This window comes from Catharus ustulatus, chromosome 16 (assembly GCF_009819885.2).
Source record: "Catharus ustulatus isolate bCatUst1 chromosome 16, bCatUst1.pri.v2, whole genome shotgun sequence".
Classification (NCBI taxonomy): Eukaryota; Metazoa; Chordata; class Aves; order Passeriformes; family Turdidae; genus Catharus; species Catharus ustulatus.
The window spans coordinates 2237837-2256824 of NC_046236.1; the positions used below are offsets into that span (position 1 = coordinate 2237837).

At 55.9% G+C, this 18988-nt stretch overlaps 3 protein-coding genes across 5 annotated transcripts in view; 2 read left to right on the plus strand and 1 right to left on the minus strand.

Moving 5' to 3' along the window:
* The window catches only part of LOC117003651 (nmrA-like family domain-containing protein 1), a 22168-nt gene extending 15732 nt beyond the window's left edge, over window positions 1-6436 (plus strand). Inside the window, exons 1-6 of one of the 2 annotated variants that reach the window (XM_033073684.2) lie at window positions 1546-1731; window positions 1942-2007; window positions 2199-2437; window positions 3191-3437; window positions 3903-4093; window positions 5047-6436. In XM_033073684.2, coding sequence (XP_032929575.1) covers window positions 1968-2007; window positions 2199-2437; window positions 3191-3437; window positions 3903-4093; window positions 5047-5217 — 888 coding nt within the window. In that variant the 5' untranslated portion in view covers window positions 1546-1731; window positions 1942-1967 and the 3' untranslated portion in view covers window positions 5218-6436. Of the gene's footprint in view, window positions 1-1545; window positions 1732-1941; window positions 2008-2198; window positions 2438-3190; window positions 3438-3902; window positions 4094-5046 lie in introns of those variants that run through there. The other variant, XM_033073683.1, reaches the window with a different exon arrangement.
* DNAJA3 (DnaJ heat shock protein family (Hsp40) member A3) lies at window positions 6081-17159 on the minus strand. The gene is made up of 14 exons (XM_033074320.1): window positions 16948-17159; window positions 16403-16574; window positions 15823-16291; window positions 15583-15713; window positions 15095-15178; window positions 14322-14534; window positions 13485-13637; window positions 12551-12698; window positions 11813-11877; window positions 10829-10957; window positions 10305-10420; window positions 9916-10013; window positions 7832-7948; window positions 6081-7133 (listed from the first exon to the last, which is right to left on the minus strand). The coding sequence occupies exons 1-13, from the start codon at window positions 17157-17159 to the stop codon at window positions 7845-7847; spliced, it is 2094 nt and encodes a 697-aa protein (XP_032930211.1). The 3' UTR covers window positions 6081-7133; window positions 7832-7844.
* Window positions 17110-18988, plus strand: part of LOC117003647 (coronin-7-like) — a 37342-nt gene continuing 35463 nt past the window's right edge. For both annotated transcript variants that reach the window (XM_033073678.2, XM_033073675.1), the window contains exon 1: window positions 17110-17217. In XM_033073678.2, coding sequence (XP_032929569.1) covers window positions 17158-17217 — 60 coding nt within the window. In that variant the 5' untranslated portion in view covers window positions 17110-17157. The remainder of the gene's footprint in view (window positions 17218-18988) is intronic.

Genomic DNA, 18988 nt, shown 5'->3' on the forward strand with positions numbered 1-18988 from the left:
TCCTGTCAGCGCGGGGCTGCTGCTGTGCAAATCGGGCTGAGGGATGCACCAAACCCCAGCAGGTCTGACCCCCGGCAGCGACAGCCGGGGCTGGCCCGCTGGGATGCTCCGTGCGCCGACACTTCCCCGGCTGCGGATGCTTTCTCCCAAAAGCCACAAATGCGCCCCCAACAACATCCAGACTGCTGCGAATTCACTTGAAGCAAAGCCATGAGCTCACCCCGGCCTGCGAGAGCCCAGGGGTTTTGCTACACCAGCCCCTCACTGGCCAGGAGCGCTGGCAATATCCCATGGAAGAGGCTGGACTTGCAGCAGCTCTGCCCTGCTTTGGGCAGTGGAAAAAAGTAATTCCAGGAGTAAATCAAACTTGTGTTTTGAAAGAGTGGAATGAAAGGGTAGGAATAGCCTCTCTTTCCTCCAAAGCCATTCTCCTGGCCGTGCTAAATGTTTCCTGGAATTAGGATTTGTCTCCAAAGAGCTGGATCCCATCCCACCAAGGAGCCAGAGCTACGAAAGCAGCAGGACCGGCGGGATCTCCCCTCCCCAGCTCCACACCGGCAGGTGGGGTCGGGCATTATTTTCCATTTTTGTGCGACAAAACCCTCCTTTTGTAAATCCTATACACATTTCAATGGCTTTCAGGCTAATGGAGTTCAGGAAGCTGATGGAGTTCTCGTGGTGGTGAGCTGGTGGGGTCAGGGTGGGCTCGTGGCCACTGAACTGTTTGGGGAGGAGAGGAGGGGCAAGCACGGATGGGGACCTCCAGCCACCACTCTGGGTTGTGTCTGCCCCAGCCTCCCTCCCTGCCTGCCCCAGGCTGTGCTCTGTAAGGGTTAAAACCTTTCTTCTGGCGAGTTTGAGGTCTGCTGGTAATTTCCCCATCTGGAGGGTGGTTCCAAGAGGAGCTGGCCTTGGTACATCCCAGCAGCTAAAATCCCTCACATCCAAAATGACTGTGCAGAAACCCCCGTCAGGACTGCACCTCCTGCTTTCACAATGCATCATTTATCTGAATTAGCACGTCTGAAATATTTCTTTGCCACTGTGCATTGCACATCCCTCAAACATTTCCTGGGCTGTTTACTGGATTCAACCATAGATTCCTCCATATATTTATTCACTAAACTCAACCTGTGGAGTTCCCAGCAGGCTGGATTTGAGCGCAGCCCCTCTGGAGCTGGCAGGGGAGGTGACAAAAGGGCCAGGGTGACTCTGTTTGTTGACTTGTGTGGTTGCTTGGCAGGAGGGTGCTCGGGGACGGAGCCTCAGCTCAGACCTGCACAGAGTCACCTGCATGGGGACAACGGGGCTGGGGATAAGAACGGTCCCAGCTCCAGAGGGAGCAACAGGACGAGCCTGGGGAACAGCCCGGGTTCCACACTAAGGAAAGACCTCGATAGTGTCGGAGGCTTGGGGGTCCCCGGGGAGGAAGGGACACAATCCCCGGCCTCTTCCTAGAGGGAAACGCGGTGGCTCTCGGGTTTTAAGCGGGTTTACTGAGCAAGGAGCAGGCAGCTGGACCAGGGGAGGGGAGGGGAGGAGAGAAGAGCCCCGCCCGGACGGACGTGGGCGAGCGCAGCCGGGCGGAGCCGAACACAGTCGGGTCAGTCATAACAGAGGGACGCACGCACGCAGCTCCAGCCCAGCCGACCGGACCCGAACCTGTCCGGGAGGAGCCGATTGGAACCAAACCGACCCGGGAGGAGTCGATTGGACCCGAACCGAGCCGAGGTGAGGACCCTTGTGAGGGACGGCGCGTCCGGTGCCCCGGGACCGGCGATGGCCCCGCAGCCGCCCCGGTGCCTCCCTGCCTGCTGCCCCCCGGGACCGGCGATGGCCCCGCTCCCTCCCTGTTCCCTCCGCGCTGCTTCCCCTCCTCCCTCCCCTCCTCCCGAGGGCTGAGCCGCGGCCGTGCGACCTCGCTGCTTGTCGCCCTGTCAGAGCCCAGGGACCGCCCGCGCTGCTGCATGGCCGGGAAGAAGCTGATCGTGGTGTTCGGGGCCACCGGTGAGTGCTCGGGGAGAGGCCCGGGCTGTCCCGGCGGGGAGGGCGAGGGGCGGAGGCGCCGCTGATGCCCGAGCGCCCGGGACGGAGGGTGAGGAGTGCGGGCAGGCAGCGGGGCTCGGTCCTTGTGGCTCCGTCCCGCGGCCCCAGCGCATCCCGGAGTCCCGGGCCCCCCTGAGCGGCTGCTCCTGCAGGGGCCCAGGGGGGCAGCGTGGCCCGGGCGCTGCTGGACGATGGCACCTTCAAGGTGCGCGCCGTGACGCGGAGCCCCGGCAAGAAGGAGGCGGAGGAGCTGAGGCGGAGGGGAGCCGAGGTGGTGAAGGCAGATCAGGACGATGAGGCATCGCTGGAGCGCGCCTTGGCGGGGGCCTACGGAGCCTTTATTGTCACCAACTTCTGGGATCACCTCAGCAAGGAGAAGGAAATCGAGCAGGTACCTGTCCTGACAGTAACTGGGACCACATCTGGAATGATGTGGCAGGGTGGATCATGAGTACCATCAAAGTGGGGACAGCTCTTGGAGCAGCCGTGGCAGCCCTGATGGTTTGAGTGGCCAGTCCAGAAGACCCCAAGAGGTCACAAACACCAGGTGCCAGTTCTTTCAAAGGCAGGACTTGTTCTATGTTCCCTCACAGTTGCATGGCTCCAGGGCCTGATGCCTTCAGGGAGTTGATAAATTTGTGCTGGGAGAGCACTTCCCAGGAGCTGGAGTAGCAGGAGTGGGAGCACTTGGCTCCTCAGAGCCTTCCCATGGCACAGCTGGGACTGTTGCTGCCTGCAGACCTGTAGCTCTCTGTGCTTGCACTGTTGGGGCCAAAATCCTGCAGTATCAGAGATCCCAAGGGTGGTGCTCATCCAAGGATAGATATTGCAAGGAAGCAGAGTTGCCACACCTGGATGGCAACGAACAAAAGATAAGATAGTTTAGGGCAGGTATGTTGGCCGGGCAGATTCTTTGTGCTGGTTTGGTGGAGCAGTGAGCTCCAAAGCTGGAGGGTGTGTGCTCTTTCTGAAGTAGGACGGGGTTAGGAGAGGATTCAGGTCCACCTGGACAACTCACTGTGCTCAGCCCTGGTCTCAGCTGAGGGTTGGTGAGAGTTGAATCCTCCCCAGAGGGAAGGGGGGGTGTGGGGATCCTGGGGATGTCCCGTTCCCCTCTTCATGGCTGTTTTCTCGCTGTGCCCAGGGACAGCGTCTGGCTGACCTGTCCAAGCGCCAGGGTCTGCACCACGTTGTGTTCAGTGGCCTGGAGAACGTGCACAAGCTGACAGGGGGTAAGCTGGAGGTGCTGCACTTTGATGGCAAAGGCGTGGTGGAGGAATACTTCCAGAAAATTGGGGTTCCCACCACCATCATCCGGTTGCCATTCTACTTTGAGAATTTCCTCTCCATCTTCAAGCCGCAGAAGAGACAGGGAGACACCTTTGTCCTGGGTAAGCAGGAGCTCTGTGGGTCACTGTCCTGTGACTGTCCTCATCTGCTCCCACTGTGCTGGGCCTGAGGGGTGGAGAGACTGCCAGGGCTCTGGGCTGGCAGGGTGAAGAGGCCTCCTTCAGTTTGACCACAGCCAGCTGCATTATTGGTTTTGGTGGCCTGCAGGAAATCTCCAAGATCCTGGGCCTGTTTGTGGTGCTCAGGGCTGTTCTGCAGATCCCAGAGCAGCTCTGGACACCCCAAGTGCCCACATTTGGCATGGTGGAGGTGGTGGGGCTGCAGGCCACTCACGGTGCTGCTCTGGTGTCGAGGTCTCTTGGCTCAGCCCTGCTCTGGTGCCTTGCCAGGCTGATGGGTGCTCTCATCCCTCTCTCACCTCATGGCCAGAGACTGGGAGCTGAAAACTGCGCTGTAGCTCCTCAGAGCTGGGCTGCACTCCAGCTGGGATCAATCTCTCCATACAGAGCTGCCCATGGGGGACATCCCAATGGATGGGATGGCTGTGGAGGACCTTGGGCCCATTGTGCTTTCCCTGCTGAAGTCCCCAGGGGAGTACATTGGCCAAGTGATCGGACTCAGCACAGGCAAGCTCACCGAGGCAGAGTACGCTGCCGTCCTCTCCCAGCAGACGGGCAAGAATGTGACAGCCAGCAAGGTAGGAAGTGTCCCCTGGTGCAGGTGATGTTCCTGAGGGACTCAGAGCTCGTTCTGCTACAACCCAGCACTGGTGTCCAGGGTTAGTCCTGCTGCCCCTGGCTGTGGCTGGAGCACAGCTTGGCACTGACACTGCCCTGTGGGTGTTGTCACTGCTCTCACGTTTGTGGAGCTCACAGATGTGCCCCGGGCAGGTCTGTGCCTGGCTCCGAGGGATAACTGAGCTGGGAGGTCTCCAGAGGAGCCAGGGATGGGCACCTACACAACAGGGCTGGGTACCTACACAACAGGGCTGGGTGCCGGGTGCCTTTCCCTTCAGTTGGGCTTGCCCTGGGGCTTTGCTGTGTCACCATTGCAACATTTCCTGGCCTGTGTGCTGTGTCAGGGTTAACACCCCTGACCACTCCCTGCCCTTTCGTGACTTATTTTTAATATTTGTTTGCATTTCAGTTGTGCCTCAGGCAGCTGATACAATAGATGAGGGGGGTGGTGGTTCCCTGCCCTAAAAACAAAGTGCTTTTCCTTAGAAACCAATCCCGTCTGATGCTCTCTGCAGGTTCTGCTCTCCCAAAAGCGTGTTGAACCAAACCCTTTGATGCAGGCAGGGAAGGATGTTTTGGGGTGCCAGGTGTCAACCTGAATAGCCTCCTGGACCACCCAGTCTCTAGAATCCCTCAGCCATAGCTCTGGTGTGAGGGAGGGCTCCCTCCTAGCTGGTCCAGACCCTGGCCAGCTGTGCCAGCCCTGGGTGCTGGCCCTAGGCTGCCTGGGCTGTTCCTGCCAGGCAGGGCTGCATCCTTTACCCAAGCCCAGCAGAAGTGCCTTGCAGAGCCCTGCGCACCAGGGCAATGCTGTGACAGGCGGCTCTAACAGAGCCCTCACCACAGCCCCCTGCGGGCTGAGGGGAAGCCCCAGCAGCCTCTGAAAGAGGTTTTATCCCTAATTCTGTTGCAGATCACCCCTGAGGAGTACGAGAAGCGGGACTTCCCTGGGGCCAAGGAGATGGCTAACATGTTCCGTTTCTACACCATGAAGCCAGACCGCAACGTGGCCCTGACCATGAAGCTCAACCCCAAGGCCCGCACCTTCCAGAAATGGGTGGGGGACAACAAGAATTTCCTCTGAGCCTCCCCTCCCTCCTCTTCCTCCCTGGTTGCTAGCAGCAGGTAGGGGCACCTGGCTGAGGAGGTGAGGTGCCCTGAGCCATGCTGCCTTCCCAGTAGTGCCCCAGGGAGAGGCTGACCCTGCCCCAGCTGGAGAGAGCTTGGCCCATGTACTGGTCCCTGTGTGTGCTCCTGCAGCTGGTTGGGGTATTTAGGCAGCTAGAACAAGAGCAAGAGCTGGACAGCACTGGCAGAGGGCTGGCAGAAAGCACTGCCTTTGCACTCTGTCCTCAGGGAGGTGTTGCTTTAATCACTGTGGGTGTTTTAGGGTGGTGGGGGCTTGTTTTCCCAGGATCACCTCCTTTCCCAGGCAGTTCTGAGCATAGGGCGCCATGTGGTGGGCTGAAGGTGTGTACCCCAGGTATCCATAGCCAGGGCTGCTGCAGGCTCCTAAGCAAACAGAAGACAGGGATTTCTCCATGGATGTGGTTTGGGCACTGCAGCTGAGCCACTGGAGAGATGGAGGCTTAGTGAGCGCCCAGCAAGCAGAGACTGCAGTGATTCCTGTGAGTGTAACACAAGAGCTGAGCCTGATTCCTCATCATACAGCTCTGCCCCTGGTCCTTGGGCTCCTGAGGCTAATTTCAGTCATTGTTCCAATGAGCTGAGATAAAACTCGACTTCTTCTAGACTGTCCAAGGTTCAGTGGAAAACTCTCTTGTGCCTCAAGTACTGCAGCTTTGAGGTTAAAGCCAATCCCAGCATAAAGCAATGCTCGAGCCATCCAATCCTGTCCCCTCCTTTTCCCAGACCTTCATTCCTGTTACTAGGAGAGGGAAGGGAGGTGATAGACCAGGAAAAGTAGACAAGGCAGCAAGGCACAGCACGTGTTAAATATCTTTATGAAGTCCATCTTATTTACATGGGTACAGAATCACTTTACAGAAATTTAATCAGGAGGCAACTGCGTGCTTTATTTCAGCAAATTAAGAAGGGCAAGACTACAGCATGTCCCTGTTTAACTGGTGTTGAACTGATTAGTACTGGGCTGATGGTACCTGCACGGTATCACAAACACAGCAGGCTACAGTAACCATGGATACTCACTGCAAGAGCTCAGCTGCATCTGGAAGGAGTGATCCACCTCACTTGCACTCTCACACAAGTAAAACAATGATGCTTTGACCAATCCTTTACTCTATGGATGTTGCACTAAAGTAATAAAAGATTTTTGTCCCCAACTGGCAGAGGGCTCAGTGATCGACTTGTACCAGTCCAGAAGCGACAGCAGTTGTGTGGTAACTTTAGTTATTTGGGGGATAAACTTGAGGCAAAGTGCAGATTCCATCACTGCTCTGTGCAGGCAATCAGCAGGACAGAGAAAGCCCAGGGCTGTGAGGGAGCCAGGCCAGCTGAGCTTAGACAACACCCAGCCCCAGGGAGATTCCACTTGGAGCTGTGCAGGGCAGCAGGGCTGTCGTTAAGATAAGGTTGGACGTCCCTGACTCACCAAATCTCCTGGAGACTTCACCTGGCATCCCAAAGGGCACCTGAGTGAGCAGTTGGTGGCCTTGGCCTCCATACAGCAAATTGCTGCTCTGTGCTGGAATATTTATTTCATATTTCCCCTGGCATGGATTCTAAATAATGCTGCAACTTTTACCAAATAAGCTTCCAGCAGCACCAGGGTTGTGGAGCAGCCTCCAGAGAGCCACAGCTCTGCAAAGTTGGCGTTTTCCTTCTCTGCCAGCTCCTAGGACAGTGGGTGGGGTTTGCGTTGGTGCCTCGGTGGTCCATGGCCACTCCAGCTGGGATTCTTGCTGTGCTGCTAAACGACATCCTGTGTTCTCCAGAGCCTGGCTGCCAGAAAGATTCACCCCCAACTGCATGGATGACCTGCTGCTGCTGCTGGCTCCTAGTTCCCAGTAGAACGCTTTCCTGCGGTTGAAGTGAGAGGAAGGTTACAATGTCCTGGCAGCATCAGCACACAGCCACTGTGGGAGCACCTCCCCTCCTGACCTGCTGTCGCACTCAGCCCTACCACACAGCCAGCTTTAAAGCCTACAAAGATGCAAAGCTGAGCCCCTGGAATCCAAGACTCTGTGCCTGCTGTAGGTGATTCCAAGTCTCAGTGCTCCCTCACAACAGGTCAGCACCAACTGAAGCACCTGAGTTACACTGCAGTGATGCACGGTGGCGTTTGCTGTGCTCTGTGACAAAGGCTGGCTCCTCCCTGGTGCTGTAAGGCCATGGCAGGGGTGAATCCAGCCTGAGTGTGCCTGCAGCAGTGGCTCTGCAGCCCAGGATTTGTGTGGCAGAACCCGGTCCCAGCGGGACCAGCTCATGGGAACACGCTCAGTGCCTGGAACTGGGCACAGCTGCAGCAGCAGAGCTGCAGGGGAGGCCAGCCACCTCCCCAAGGAGCAGCCAGCATCTGTGCTGCTCTTTGCTGCAGCAACAATGCACTTTAGTCCTGGCTGGTTGCTCCAGGTCCCAGGGAACAACTAGGGCTGTCACACCCATGGCTGGAAGGCCTGAGGCTGAGTGAGAAGCAGTGCTGTGCTGTTGTGCTTCCACCTCCCAAGAAGTGCTCAGTGTGGGGGAAAGAGGACAGTGAAACACAAGAGGCCTCCTACCTCGGATGGGGTGTCAGGAGGTAAACATTTTCTTAAGTTTGGAAAGGAATCCCTCCTTGTTCTCCTGAGCCTCAGGCCTATCCCCGCCTGCGTCAGCGCTAGCCGTGGCCCTGCCACCTGGACACAAACAGCAAAGGGCTGCAGTCAGAGACATCTCCCACCAGGACCAGAGGGGGGCTTTAGACAGGGAATGGCCAAGAGGAAGCAGCTGCTTGTGCTGCTCCCTCACCTGCAGTGAGCTGCACCCGGCAGCGAGCCACAGGACTGAACCCCTTGCAGTGAAAGCACTGGAGAGCCTGGACCCCAGAAGTGGAAAAGCCACCCAGGAGCCCAGGGGCTGAGCTGTTCCCTTCCCCTCTCCCCAGCCCACCAACTGATAAGGGAATTCTCATGCTGCACTACTGAGTCAGGGACTCCACAGGCTTTGGAAATAAGTGCTTGGAACTGAGAGTCTGCCACTAAAACCAAGTGGTGAACTGGATCACAGCCAGCCAGGATTTTATAGGGTTAAAAAATCTATACTGCTGGTGTCTGAAACAAGTTCTTCCTGTTTCAAGGTTGTGTCCTTGCAAAGCAGTGCAAAACCACACCAGGAGCCTGATTTGTGCCATTGCAAGCAATGCTTAGACTGTATCAAGCTGGAAATAAACTTGTGTAGAATGAAAAAGGCTACAAGTATTTCAGACCAACTGTCCAGATAAGGAATGTTAAAATTGTCCTGAGAACTTGTTTGTCCCTCAGAAGTGGCTATAATGAGAACAAAGGAGACTTCTTTGCTAATCTGCTTTTTTCTGCAGCAAAACCAAGATCCCAAATGCCCTCTCAAGCCTTCTTTGTGCACAGAGAACACGAGTCAGGTGCTCCCCAGCCTCCCCAGACTGATGCAATGGAATGAAATCCCGAGGTGGGACACGCCTCCCTCAGCAGAGCCTGTCTCTATACTGCAACCTACTGGCGCTGTTTTAAGCCACCTTGCTGCTTCATCATGGTAAAAACTGGCAGGTTTGCTTTTTTAAAAAATTGTTGGAAGAGTGGGGATTTTTTTCTCTTTGGCACATAAATGCCTTTAAAAAGCTGGGATGGAAATTCAGTGCTCAGAGCTCTCTGCTCTTCTCCCAAGGCTGACTGTAATATGGGATACATATAAGATATAATTATTTCTGTGTGAGGAAAGCACTATAAAACAACACTGGGAAGTATTTGGCAGATCCTGCACTTAAGCCTATATTCCTCACACTCTGGCATGAAACCCCAGATCCTGGGATCATTCAGCAGCTCCAAAAGGCTCTCACCTTTGCCTAGTCATAAACACCCTGTTGTATTCCAAACTAAAACCAAAATCCAGTGGACTTTAAAAAGTTCATTGTTCCAGTTAAGCAAAGAACAAACTGCTTTCCAGCAGGGAGAGACAAAGCTCCTTCCTTACTATTTTATCATGTGTTGTGCCATTAGCTGCTGCCTCTTCCAAGCACCTCATCCCTGAAACTTAAAACACAATTGCTGAATCTCAATTTTCCATCTGGAGTTGGAGAGCAGCTTCACAAAGCTCCCAGCTGCCTTCACTCCTCCCTGGCACTGACCAGAGTTGACACTGGCACCAATGGACACTCCTAGCCCAGGTTTCCCCTCACACACAGAGTTTAGCCCCAGTTGAAACTCCCATCAGCATTCCAGGAGAAACAGCCCTGCTGTGCTCACAAGCACACTGGATTGGGATCACACAGGAAACTGGCCTGAAGCGCATTTGCTTTCCTGCCTCAAGGCAAGTCCTGGCACAGGAGAAGCAGGGAGCAGGAGGCATTCATCAGCACAGCTTGTCTGGACCCTGGAGTACTCAGTGCCTGCTCTCTCCTCACACATGGATTTGCCCAGTAAGTACTGGAAGAAGCTTCCTGGGAAGAGGCTGCCTCCCTGCTGTGCTCCAGCCTGTTAATACCACACTAGAACTATTTCTGTTACACCAGGCTGTACTGCCACAGGCCTCACAGTGACCCTGGCTCACCTTGCTCCCCAGGAATGCTCAGGGAGCTCTCTGCACTCCCACAGCAGCTGCCCAGGGAAGGGCAGGAGCTCCCCCTGCTCACCTGACGCTGTGTTGGTGACGCCATTCACCGTGCCATCCACGTCGGCCTCGTCCTCGGCGTAGCTCATCATTAAGGCTCGCTGGCGATCTGTCAGCCTCCTGTGGCACCAGGACATGGGCTCAGGGGTGGCCTGGGGACAGGGCCCTTCCAAACCTCCCCCAGCACACGCACGAGGGGCAGGGACAGGAGTACATTGTGTAGGAATACACCAGGAATCCACGTATTCTTTAAATGAGACATCTATAAGGAATGATCTATAAAGAATTCTCAGTGGAAGAGGAGAGAGAGGACCCACTGCATTTCACCTCACAGGATTTTCACAGCTTCTAACAACATTTTTTGCAAAAAAAAATTAAGATTTCACAGGAATTTGTTTTAGCTCTACTTACTGAGGAACTTTTATCTTTATGTGGATGTAGTGGTCTCCGTAGCCATAGCTGTTGACCTTGGGAATGCCTTTCCCACTCATACGAATTCTCTGGTCTGGCTGAATACCAGGGGGTATCTATAAACACACAGGTGTCACAATTATTACTCTAATTAAACATTTATATAATAATTACACATCTAAATTATCTGCTTCTCCAACAAGCTCTAAAGTAGGATGGGAGAGCTCTGGTATTGCTCATGCATTGGGATACATCCCCAAGCCAGTAATGATGGAAAAGCTGAAGGAGTAAGTAAAGAACCTGACACAGTCTGTAGCCCTTGGATGGGGCTTATCCAGCAATCTCTTTCTTTCCCTGTCCCTACACGGCAACAGGAAAGAAGCTGTGATCAGGCAGGTCACAAACTACCCAAGGCTTGATCCTGAAGGAGTCTGAAATGCAATACTGGCAGACTTAGGAGATTTTCCCCACCTTGGCAGCATTGCTGTGCCCCACTGAGTCATGCCCAGTGTATTGGTACTCACTGTGATGTTGATTGTCTCATACAAGCCTTGACACCGGGCTGTGCCTCCCAGCACAGCCTGAGCTATTGAGATCAGGAGATCCGAGTGGATGTCGGCTCCGTTTCGTCGGAACACAGAGCTCTTCTGAACCTGGAGGGCAGGAAAGGTCCAAAGAGCAGTGAGCACACCACGCTCTCCTGGTAAACTGCTCCCAAGGGTCTCAGGAAAATAATATGCCATCCCCATACTGCATGGCTAAGAACTGTGAGTTAATGTTTGGTCTTCTAGTAAAACACAGGTCTTGACATAACTGAATTAGCCAAAGGATTGGAAGGATCCCTGCTTCCTGTGTCAGGAACTCCCTCCCCTAATCCTGCTGTTAGTTTATCCAGGTCACTATGGTTCTGCAGAGACAGACACTGCCCTGTCCAGCACCCTCAACAGAGGAAAGCCAAAAGTGAGAAGGAGATGAAGCACCTTTGCAGTGGCCTCACAAGCTGGAAGAGAATTAAACCCTCCTGCACCATGAAAGGTGCTGAAAAAAAATTTCTCCTCAACAGGGATGTGTGTGGCAGGACTGTGACAGGAGGCCCAGCTACAGCACAAGTACAGAGCAGCCCAGAAGGTGGATCCGCAGAAGGACGCTTCACCCAGCAGCCTCCTGTGGCACCTCCCAGAGCTCTGCCACCCCTGCCAGCAGGCAGCTCCCTCCCATTTCCAAGACAAAAAAAGCAAGAGATGAAGAACCCAATTTGCATTTTCATTCACACTACCCTGAGGGCCTAGTCCTAGAACAAGGCACGATTCTTCAAGAACAGGTTCAAAGCTACACCCCTCGATACAATGCAGATCTCCTGCTGTCTCAGAAAGTTCACAGGCATCACATTACCTCAGCTGTTCCAAAGGATCACTGGCTCTTCCTCCTCTGCCCATTCTGCAGTCCTTTCCCAGGCAGTTGAGAAGGGAATAACCAACTTAAATAACAAACCAGTTTGGGATACATACCCTGAACGTAATGAAAATTTCTTTCTTCCCCACAGGCATCCGAACTGTCTGCCCATCCTCAACACCTGCAATCAGAACAGGAGGGAATGTGACCTTGGGTATAACCCATATGGATACCTACAATTCTTGTCAATCCCAAGAGCTGGCCACCACAGCCCAAAGGAGGACGGGTCAGCACAGCACATAGGTGACCCCTATGCCCCAACACACCTGTTACTTCAGTATCTACAGAATTCTTTACAGAAATACATTGGATTAAAGAACACAGCAGCCTCCACAAGCTGCACAAAAATTACAGGCTGCTCTCCCAGGGTTGTCTCAAAGAAGCAAGTCTTAGTGCCACCACTGAATTATCCTCTCTGGTGAGGAAGGCCATCAGCACATCCCTCTGAGCCAGGTCAAGGCTTTCAGGATTCCCATCCTCTCCCCAAGCTGTATCAAGGACAAATGAAAGACCCGTGGCAACAAAACCTTTGGAGATTCACTCTTCAAAACATGCCTAGGAGGACCCAGGCAAGAACGAAAGGTCAGGAAGGGCAAAGCAGACATTTATATCCATGGCCAGAGGTCCACCTCATCACTAGCCCATTCCATTGCTAGGCTCTCAACCTGCTTTGCTTTAAACACATTGCTCTGCAGCAAAAGTTCTTACACTGCCCCCCCACCAGTTGTACCTGGCAGTAGCAGTAAATAACTACAGTTCTTTAAGAGAGAGCAGCAGACAGGTACAGCACTGACCAGCTGGCACAGGAACCATGACTGTCTTCTTCTGCTTGGTCTGCCCCGTGCCCCGGCACATGACGCAGGGTGTGGTGATGATGGAGCCGCGGCCGCTGCAGCGCCGGCACGTGGAGCGCATCACGAATGGGCCCGTGTTGATGGTCTCCTGGGGAGGAACAAACACACAGTGGCCAAATCAGGAGTACTGACAAGGGACTTTTCACACAGCACGTCTGAGCTCTGACCAAACCCTGTCACGACAGAGATATCCTTCAGCAGGAGCTAGAGCAGAAAGCTGGCTCTGAAATCCACTCACCATCACATTCCGATTTCCACTGAACATCACCACTACCACGAGCAAGTGTCTACGAGCTGAGGGCACGGGAAACACACCTCCCTCAGTGTCTAGGCTTCAATGTACAAGGAACAAAGCTCCTTACAGTGCTACAAACATCTGTGTTCTGATGAATCCAAGGACAATCCATTTACACGAATTACTGCCAGTGTCCAAGTAAACCTTATGCTGACTAAGTTCTGGACTGAACCACTGAAGCATACAAGGAATAAGATGCATGGAAACCCAGAGCCTGCAGCTCCATCTTTACCTGCATTTTCTTATTTTATTATTACCCTTGGGTTTTCACCACCCTCCTCCATCCCCCAAAGACAAAAGATATCCATTTATTGCCTGAGGAATTTCAGAGCTGTTACATTATATTCACATGATTTGTGGGATGTGCAGTAGCAGAGGATCCAGCCTGAAGGCTCATGCTTTCAGCTGGCCACAGCGTTTTAACACAAAGAAAATCTCCCTATTAGCATCAAGCTGACATTAACTCAGCTTCACCTGAGATAAGCTGATGGGTGTGGTGAGAATTTTTCAACATGGAACGAAGTGACTGTCCTCAAGAAGGGAAAGCAGAGCAGAGCTGATGTCCTGTTCAGCACTTACCATGCCTGTGCCATTGCAGTAGTGACAGCGCTGAGCTTTGGTGCCAGGTTCGTGTCCCTTGCCATCGCAGCGCACACAGGAGTCCTGGATGTTCACCACAATCTCCTTGTTAACACCTTTTGCAGCTTGGGTGAATGTCAGTTCCATGATATACTGCACAGGAAACATGGATATAGATCCATGACTGAGGTGTGACAGGGTCTTAAGGAGACTGAGAAGTGCTTAGGCTAAATACCAAACAATGCTTAAAATAGAAGTCATCAGTAAAGAGGAAATTCTCCTTATACAAGAAAGGTCATTTTTAGTAAAACCAGGAGTACCAAACACTTCCAAAGATAACACATGAACCATCAACACTTAAAGGAGCATTTAGCTACAGCACAAAGAACAAGACAGATTTTATTATGGGCCTCTGCAACACAAAGCTAATTAAGTTGCAAAATTAAGCAGCCAAACATATTGCTGGAAGGCCTGGTTTACAGTTCCAAGGTATTTTGTGGGTTTTAGCATTATAGATCAAAGTAGCCACACGTAAATCAACCTGCAGCAGAAACAATGCCTCCCCAGTGATGGAACTGCTCATCAGTACTGGGTAGTGTCAGTAAACACCAGAGAAGTAGTTCAAGCCCAGAAAAAATATCCTGTCTGTAGGTGTGGGGTGTGTTTCTGCACAGCTTAGCAGAACTATGAGACTCTCCCCATGCCACAGGACACTCACACACTGACATTCCCAGAAATAACTCCTTGCTGAAGCACCCAGAGCGCTCTGTGAAAGAAGCTGGGGAGACATGCTGCTTTAAGTTTGCCATTTCATTCCTAAATAAAGGCATCTCTTACCTCCTGTGGCTGCTCAAAGACAGTCTGAAAATCACCAAAAGGGGATCCTGAGAACTCCCCAAAGATCTTCCTGAAGAGCTCCTCAGGGTCGATGGAGGGGCCGCTGCTCCAGTACTGCCGCCCCGCGCCGGCCCCTGCCCCGGCCGCGCCGGCCTCGAAGCTCGCTGTTCCGTAGGCATCGTACTGCTTCCTCTTCACCTCGTCACTCAGCACCTGGGGGCAAGGAATGGGGCCATCAGGGGATTGCAGGATCCAGGAGGATCCCTGGATCTCAGGTCTCAGACCCTCCATCGAGGTCTCGTCCAGCTCTCAGCGCCACAGGAGTTAGGGACAAGCTGCTGTATCCCTGGTGTCTTTTGGCTCATCACCAGAAAAGTGACAAGGTCTTACTAATTCATAAAAAGCAAGAAATAACTTATATTAAGTAGCTGATAATTTTTGTATCAGCTGAAGAGTGTTGGATCAAAAAACAGTGCTGGGGGAGCACAGTCAAAGTCCCTCTGTCTCAAAACCTGCTGACAGGTTTTTTATTCGTTATTTAAACTGACAATAATTTCATAGAAGTCACAACTATGCCAGTCACTGCTAAGGAAGGGGCAAACTGAAAGAGCCCAAAGCAGCTAAATCAGATACTTGGACTAAGTAATTTCTTGGGACAGAGGTACTCCAGATTGAAGGGCATCAAAAACCAGCCATGGTTTAACAGGAAACATTTCCCCTTGTCTACCCTCTAATCCTTCCTCCTTCTCATCACAACAAAATCCTGCTATTACCTCATAGGCTTCTGCCAGCTGAGAGAACTTCTCCTTCGCTTTGGGGTCATCCTTGTTTGTGTCAGGGTGGTATTTCTTTGCCAACTAAAAAAACAAGACCCAATTATTAGGGACAGGCAGGAGTTATTTATTTTAGCATATCTCACATGCCAGGAAAGACACATCAGGCAGAGCCTGGCATTCACCAGATGCATTCCCGGGAACTAAAACCTTTCATTTTCCTTTATCAACCCAAAACAAGAAAATACAGGAGCTGACCCTGATCTTCTCAACAACCCTAGATCCTTCTGGAAGGAGACAAGCAATGACAGCACAGGCAGACCATGCTTTTGGAAGCGATCCCCAAGGCCATGTGCTGAGCTTTCCCACTGCCGCCTCCCCTTGACATCAGCGGCTCCAAACACGGGGATGGGTTTGTTCCCTGCCCCGCCGAAGGGGCAGCCCTGGCTTCTCTGGCTGCCCAAGGGGCCCGGCCGGTCCCGACGCACCTGGTAATAGGCCTTCTTGATCTCCTTCTGCGTGGCGGTGCGGGGCACCCCCAGCACCTGGTAATAGTCCTCCTTGGCGCGGGACGCGCTGCTGTGGAAGGCGGCGGCGGCGGCAGCAGCGTGTTTCGTCCCTGCGGAAGAGGAGGAGAGGGCCCGCCGTGAGGGTCGGGCCGGGCGGAGGAAGGGACACAGGCGGGAGAAAAGACCCGCGCCCCGCCGGCCCAGCCCGCCCGCCCTCACCCGCGGCGCAGAGCCCAGCGCGGAGCAGTAGGAGGCGGCGCGGGGCGCGGGCGGGCGGGACGCGGAGCCCGCGGAGCAGAAGCAGCAGCGGCGGCCGCGCGTTGCCTGCCCCGCGCCCCGCGGCCGCCCCGACCCAGCGCGATGCGCTCCCAGCCGCCATCTTGGCCCGCGCGCGGCGCTGCGCCTGCGCACCCCACGACGGGGACGAGTCGCGCATGCGCACGGCGCCGCGGCCGTCGTTGTGCCACGCTTGCGCATGCGCGGAGCTCGGCGGGCCGCGGGGCGGAGCTCGAGCGGGCGTGGGGCAGCCGTGGGTCCCGGGGACGCCGGGCAGGGAATGCGCGGGGACACGGCTGGGGACAGCCGGGCACTGCCCCCTGCGATACCCTCGTGCAGCGAGGCTGGGCAGCCGGGGCTGGGAACCTTGCCCTCTGCTCTCTCTGCGCCCTTCCAGGGCTGCTCTTCTCCCCTAGCAGGTGAAATGTCGGACAGAAAGGGGAATAAAGGCTCTGAAACCACAGCGAGTGCAGTGACGCAGCGCCCATACTCATACAGCACAGCAGCCTGGCACGGCACCCACAGCGAGGTAGCAGCTTTCCTCTGGAGAGGAGGAGGATGATTCGTGCCAAGCGTGTCTCTCTCCCGCCCTCGTCACCGGGGCTGGCGCCTCCGAGCGCTCCTCAGCAGAGGCTCGGGCCTGCGGCGCGGGGGAGGCTCCGCCGGCCTGAGCGGCCACCGAGACTTGCCAGCCCCTGCTGCGCACACGCCACTGTCACGGCCGGGTGAAAGCAGGGCACGAGGCCTGGCTTCCCCCGGGCCTGGGTGACGGCACAGCCGGGCCCAGAGGGCTGAGTGGGCTCAGATCCAGCGCTGCCTCCTCCTCCTCCCTTCCCCGCAGCCGTGAGTACACAAATGTCTCTGTTCACCGCCTACTGCCGGGCCGTGGAGGGGGCGAGCACACCGAGCCCACGGCACTGGAAACCTCCCGCTGTCCCCGTCCTCCTGGCCCAGAGCTCGCCGGAACCGCTGCCCCTGTGTGACAGGAGAGCAGGGTGACAGCCGGGTGTGACCATGAGCCTCTGGGGGAGGGAGGGAAGGGAATCCCCAGAACCGCCGGACAGTCACCCCAGGGGTGGCTCCGACACCGGGGTTGGAGGCTCCGACAGGGCTTCGAGGAGCCGGGGCTGGGGGTCTGTGCCCCGCTCCCGGTGACAGCGGGGACACAGCGCACACGGGACGCGCGTGGGGCGGGGGCTGGCCCAGGGGCGGGGCTCGGGGCGGGGCGGGGCTCCGGGCCGGGCTGGGCAAGGCTCGGTGCGGTACAACCGGAGCGCCATGAACCGCTTCAAGGCGTCCAAGTTCCGGCACACCGAGGCCCGGCTGCCCCGCAGGGAGGTGAGCGCTGCGGGACCCGCCAGTAGCGGGGGATCGCGGGGGCGGCGGGGCCGGGGCTGCCGGCGGGCAGGGACAGGGACAGGCACGGGCACACGGCAGGACCAGCCCCGCCCCGCGGCACCGGCAGGGCGCGGCTCCGGGCTCCGCGGCTGTGGCATCGCCGGGGTGGCGGGGCCGTGCCCGGGTCCCCCGGCCGCGGTGCGGGTGCGTCGCCCGGACGGCCCCTCCTTGGCACCCGCTGCTGCCCATACCGGGCTCCGCGGTGGATCCCGGCCCCGGGGCGCTCCGCAGGTGGGCCTGGTGGGGAACCCCAGCCCTGTCCTGGGTCGGTGCAGCCCCCGCTGGATGGCAGCGGCTGGCATGGGTTACCCGTCCCGTGGTGGTTGCTCCCCGCCTGCCGCTGGGCACGGCCGGCACAGGCGGTGCAGCCCCGATTCTTGCTGCCCGCTGCCGCTCGGTATCTCACCCTCCTGTACCAGCCAGGGAACCACGCACTGACTGTGAAATGCTGGGCCTCGCTCCTGACACCCCGCTCTGCCACCCCGCTTCCGCAGGCACGGAGGAAGTGCTGGGCCCCACGGGATGCTGCTGAGCTCCATCACCCTGGCCATGAGCTGTGGAGCTCGGCACCGCTGGGGCCAGGCAGCTCTGGGAGTGTCACTGGGCAGCTCAGAGCCAGGTGGTGCCCAGCTCTGGCCTCTGCTCCATGAATAACCAGCTCCAATCATGCATCACAATCCTGGCACGGTGTTGGCAGTGGGTAGCCCTACCCTGCTTTCCCCCAAACCGCAGAGCTGGGCCAGGGCAGTCTCCCAGGTGCCTGTCCCTACAGATTTGGCAGGGCAGAGGCAGAGATGCAGAGTGAGGGCTGGATGAGTCACATCAGGGAGCATTACCAGGACACACAGCTCTTCTGGGGGCTCCCTGAGCCAGGCACCCTTCACCCAGCACCTCCTCAGCACCATGCCATGAGTGAGGCTGCTGCTGCTCCTAGCCCTTGGGTGTGCACACACTCCTTCTGTGTAACTTCCCAGCTAAGCTGTCCTTGCACCCCGCCAGCATGAACTGTGTTCACATACCTCTGCAAATCCAGCAAGCACCCAAAACATCCTCTGAGCTTCAGCTGTGGGAGGGGACACATTGCCCCCATGCCTGTGGTGTGCCAGCCTTGGTGTGTCTGCAGAGCAGGTGTCAGGTCACTGAAATCTCAGCTGGATGAAAGTTTGGCTGTGAATCCCAGCGTTCAGATGAGTCACTGGCAGTGGGGAGTGTGCATGCCTGTGGGGTGTGGGTGCTGGGACACCTGGCTGTGCAGGACATGGCATCCTCCAGGCAGGGACATCCCATCACCCGTGCCCTGGTGACAGTTCCGCGGTGGGGGAGCTCTGAGGGACAGCGTGCTCTCCATGTGCGCCCTCCCTGTGTGCAGGGAGGGATCTGCTGTGCAAGGTGGCCTTTCCAAAAGGCTTTTCCCATTCAGGCATGAAATGTATCCTTGGAAGTGAGGCCACGCACTCCCCGCAGGGCAGGAGGTGGAAAAAGGAAGTCTTGTCACCAAACCCATCTCAGGTGTCACAGCAGGGAGCACCTGTTTATGGAGGCACAAGCAGACACCCGACCTGGCTGGATCAGGAAGCACAGTGTAAACATCAGGGATCACATCTGAGTCTTCTCCTAAGGCAGCATCTGCAGGGCTCTGCTGGCAGATGGCCCTTGAGAGCTCACAGTTTGTTCTAGGGATGTAGCCAGGATGGTTTCATGTGCTTTCCCG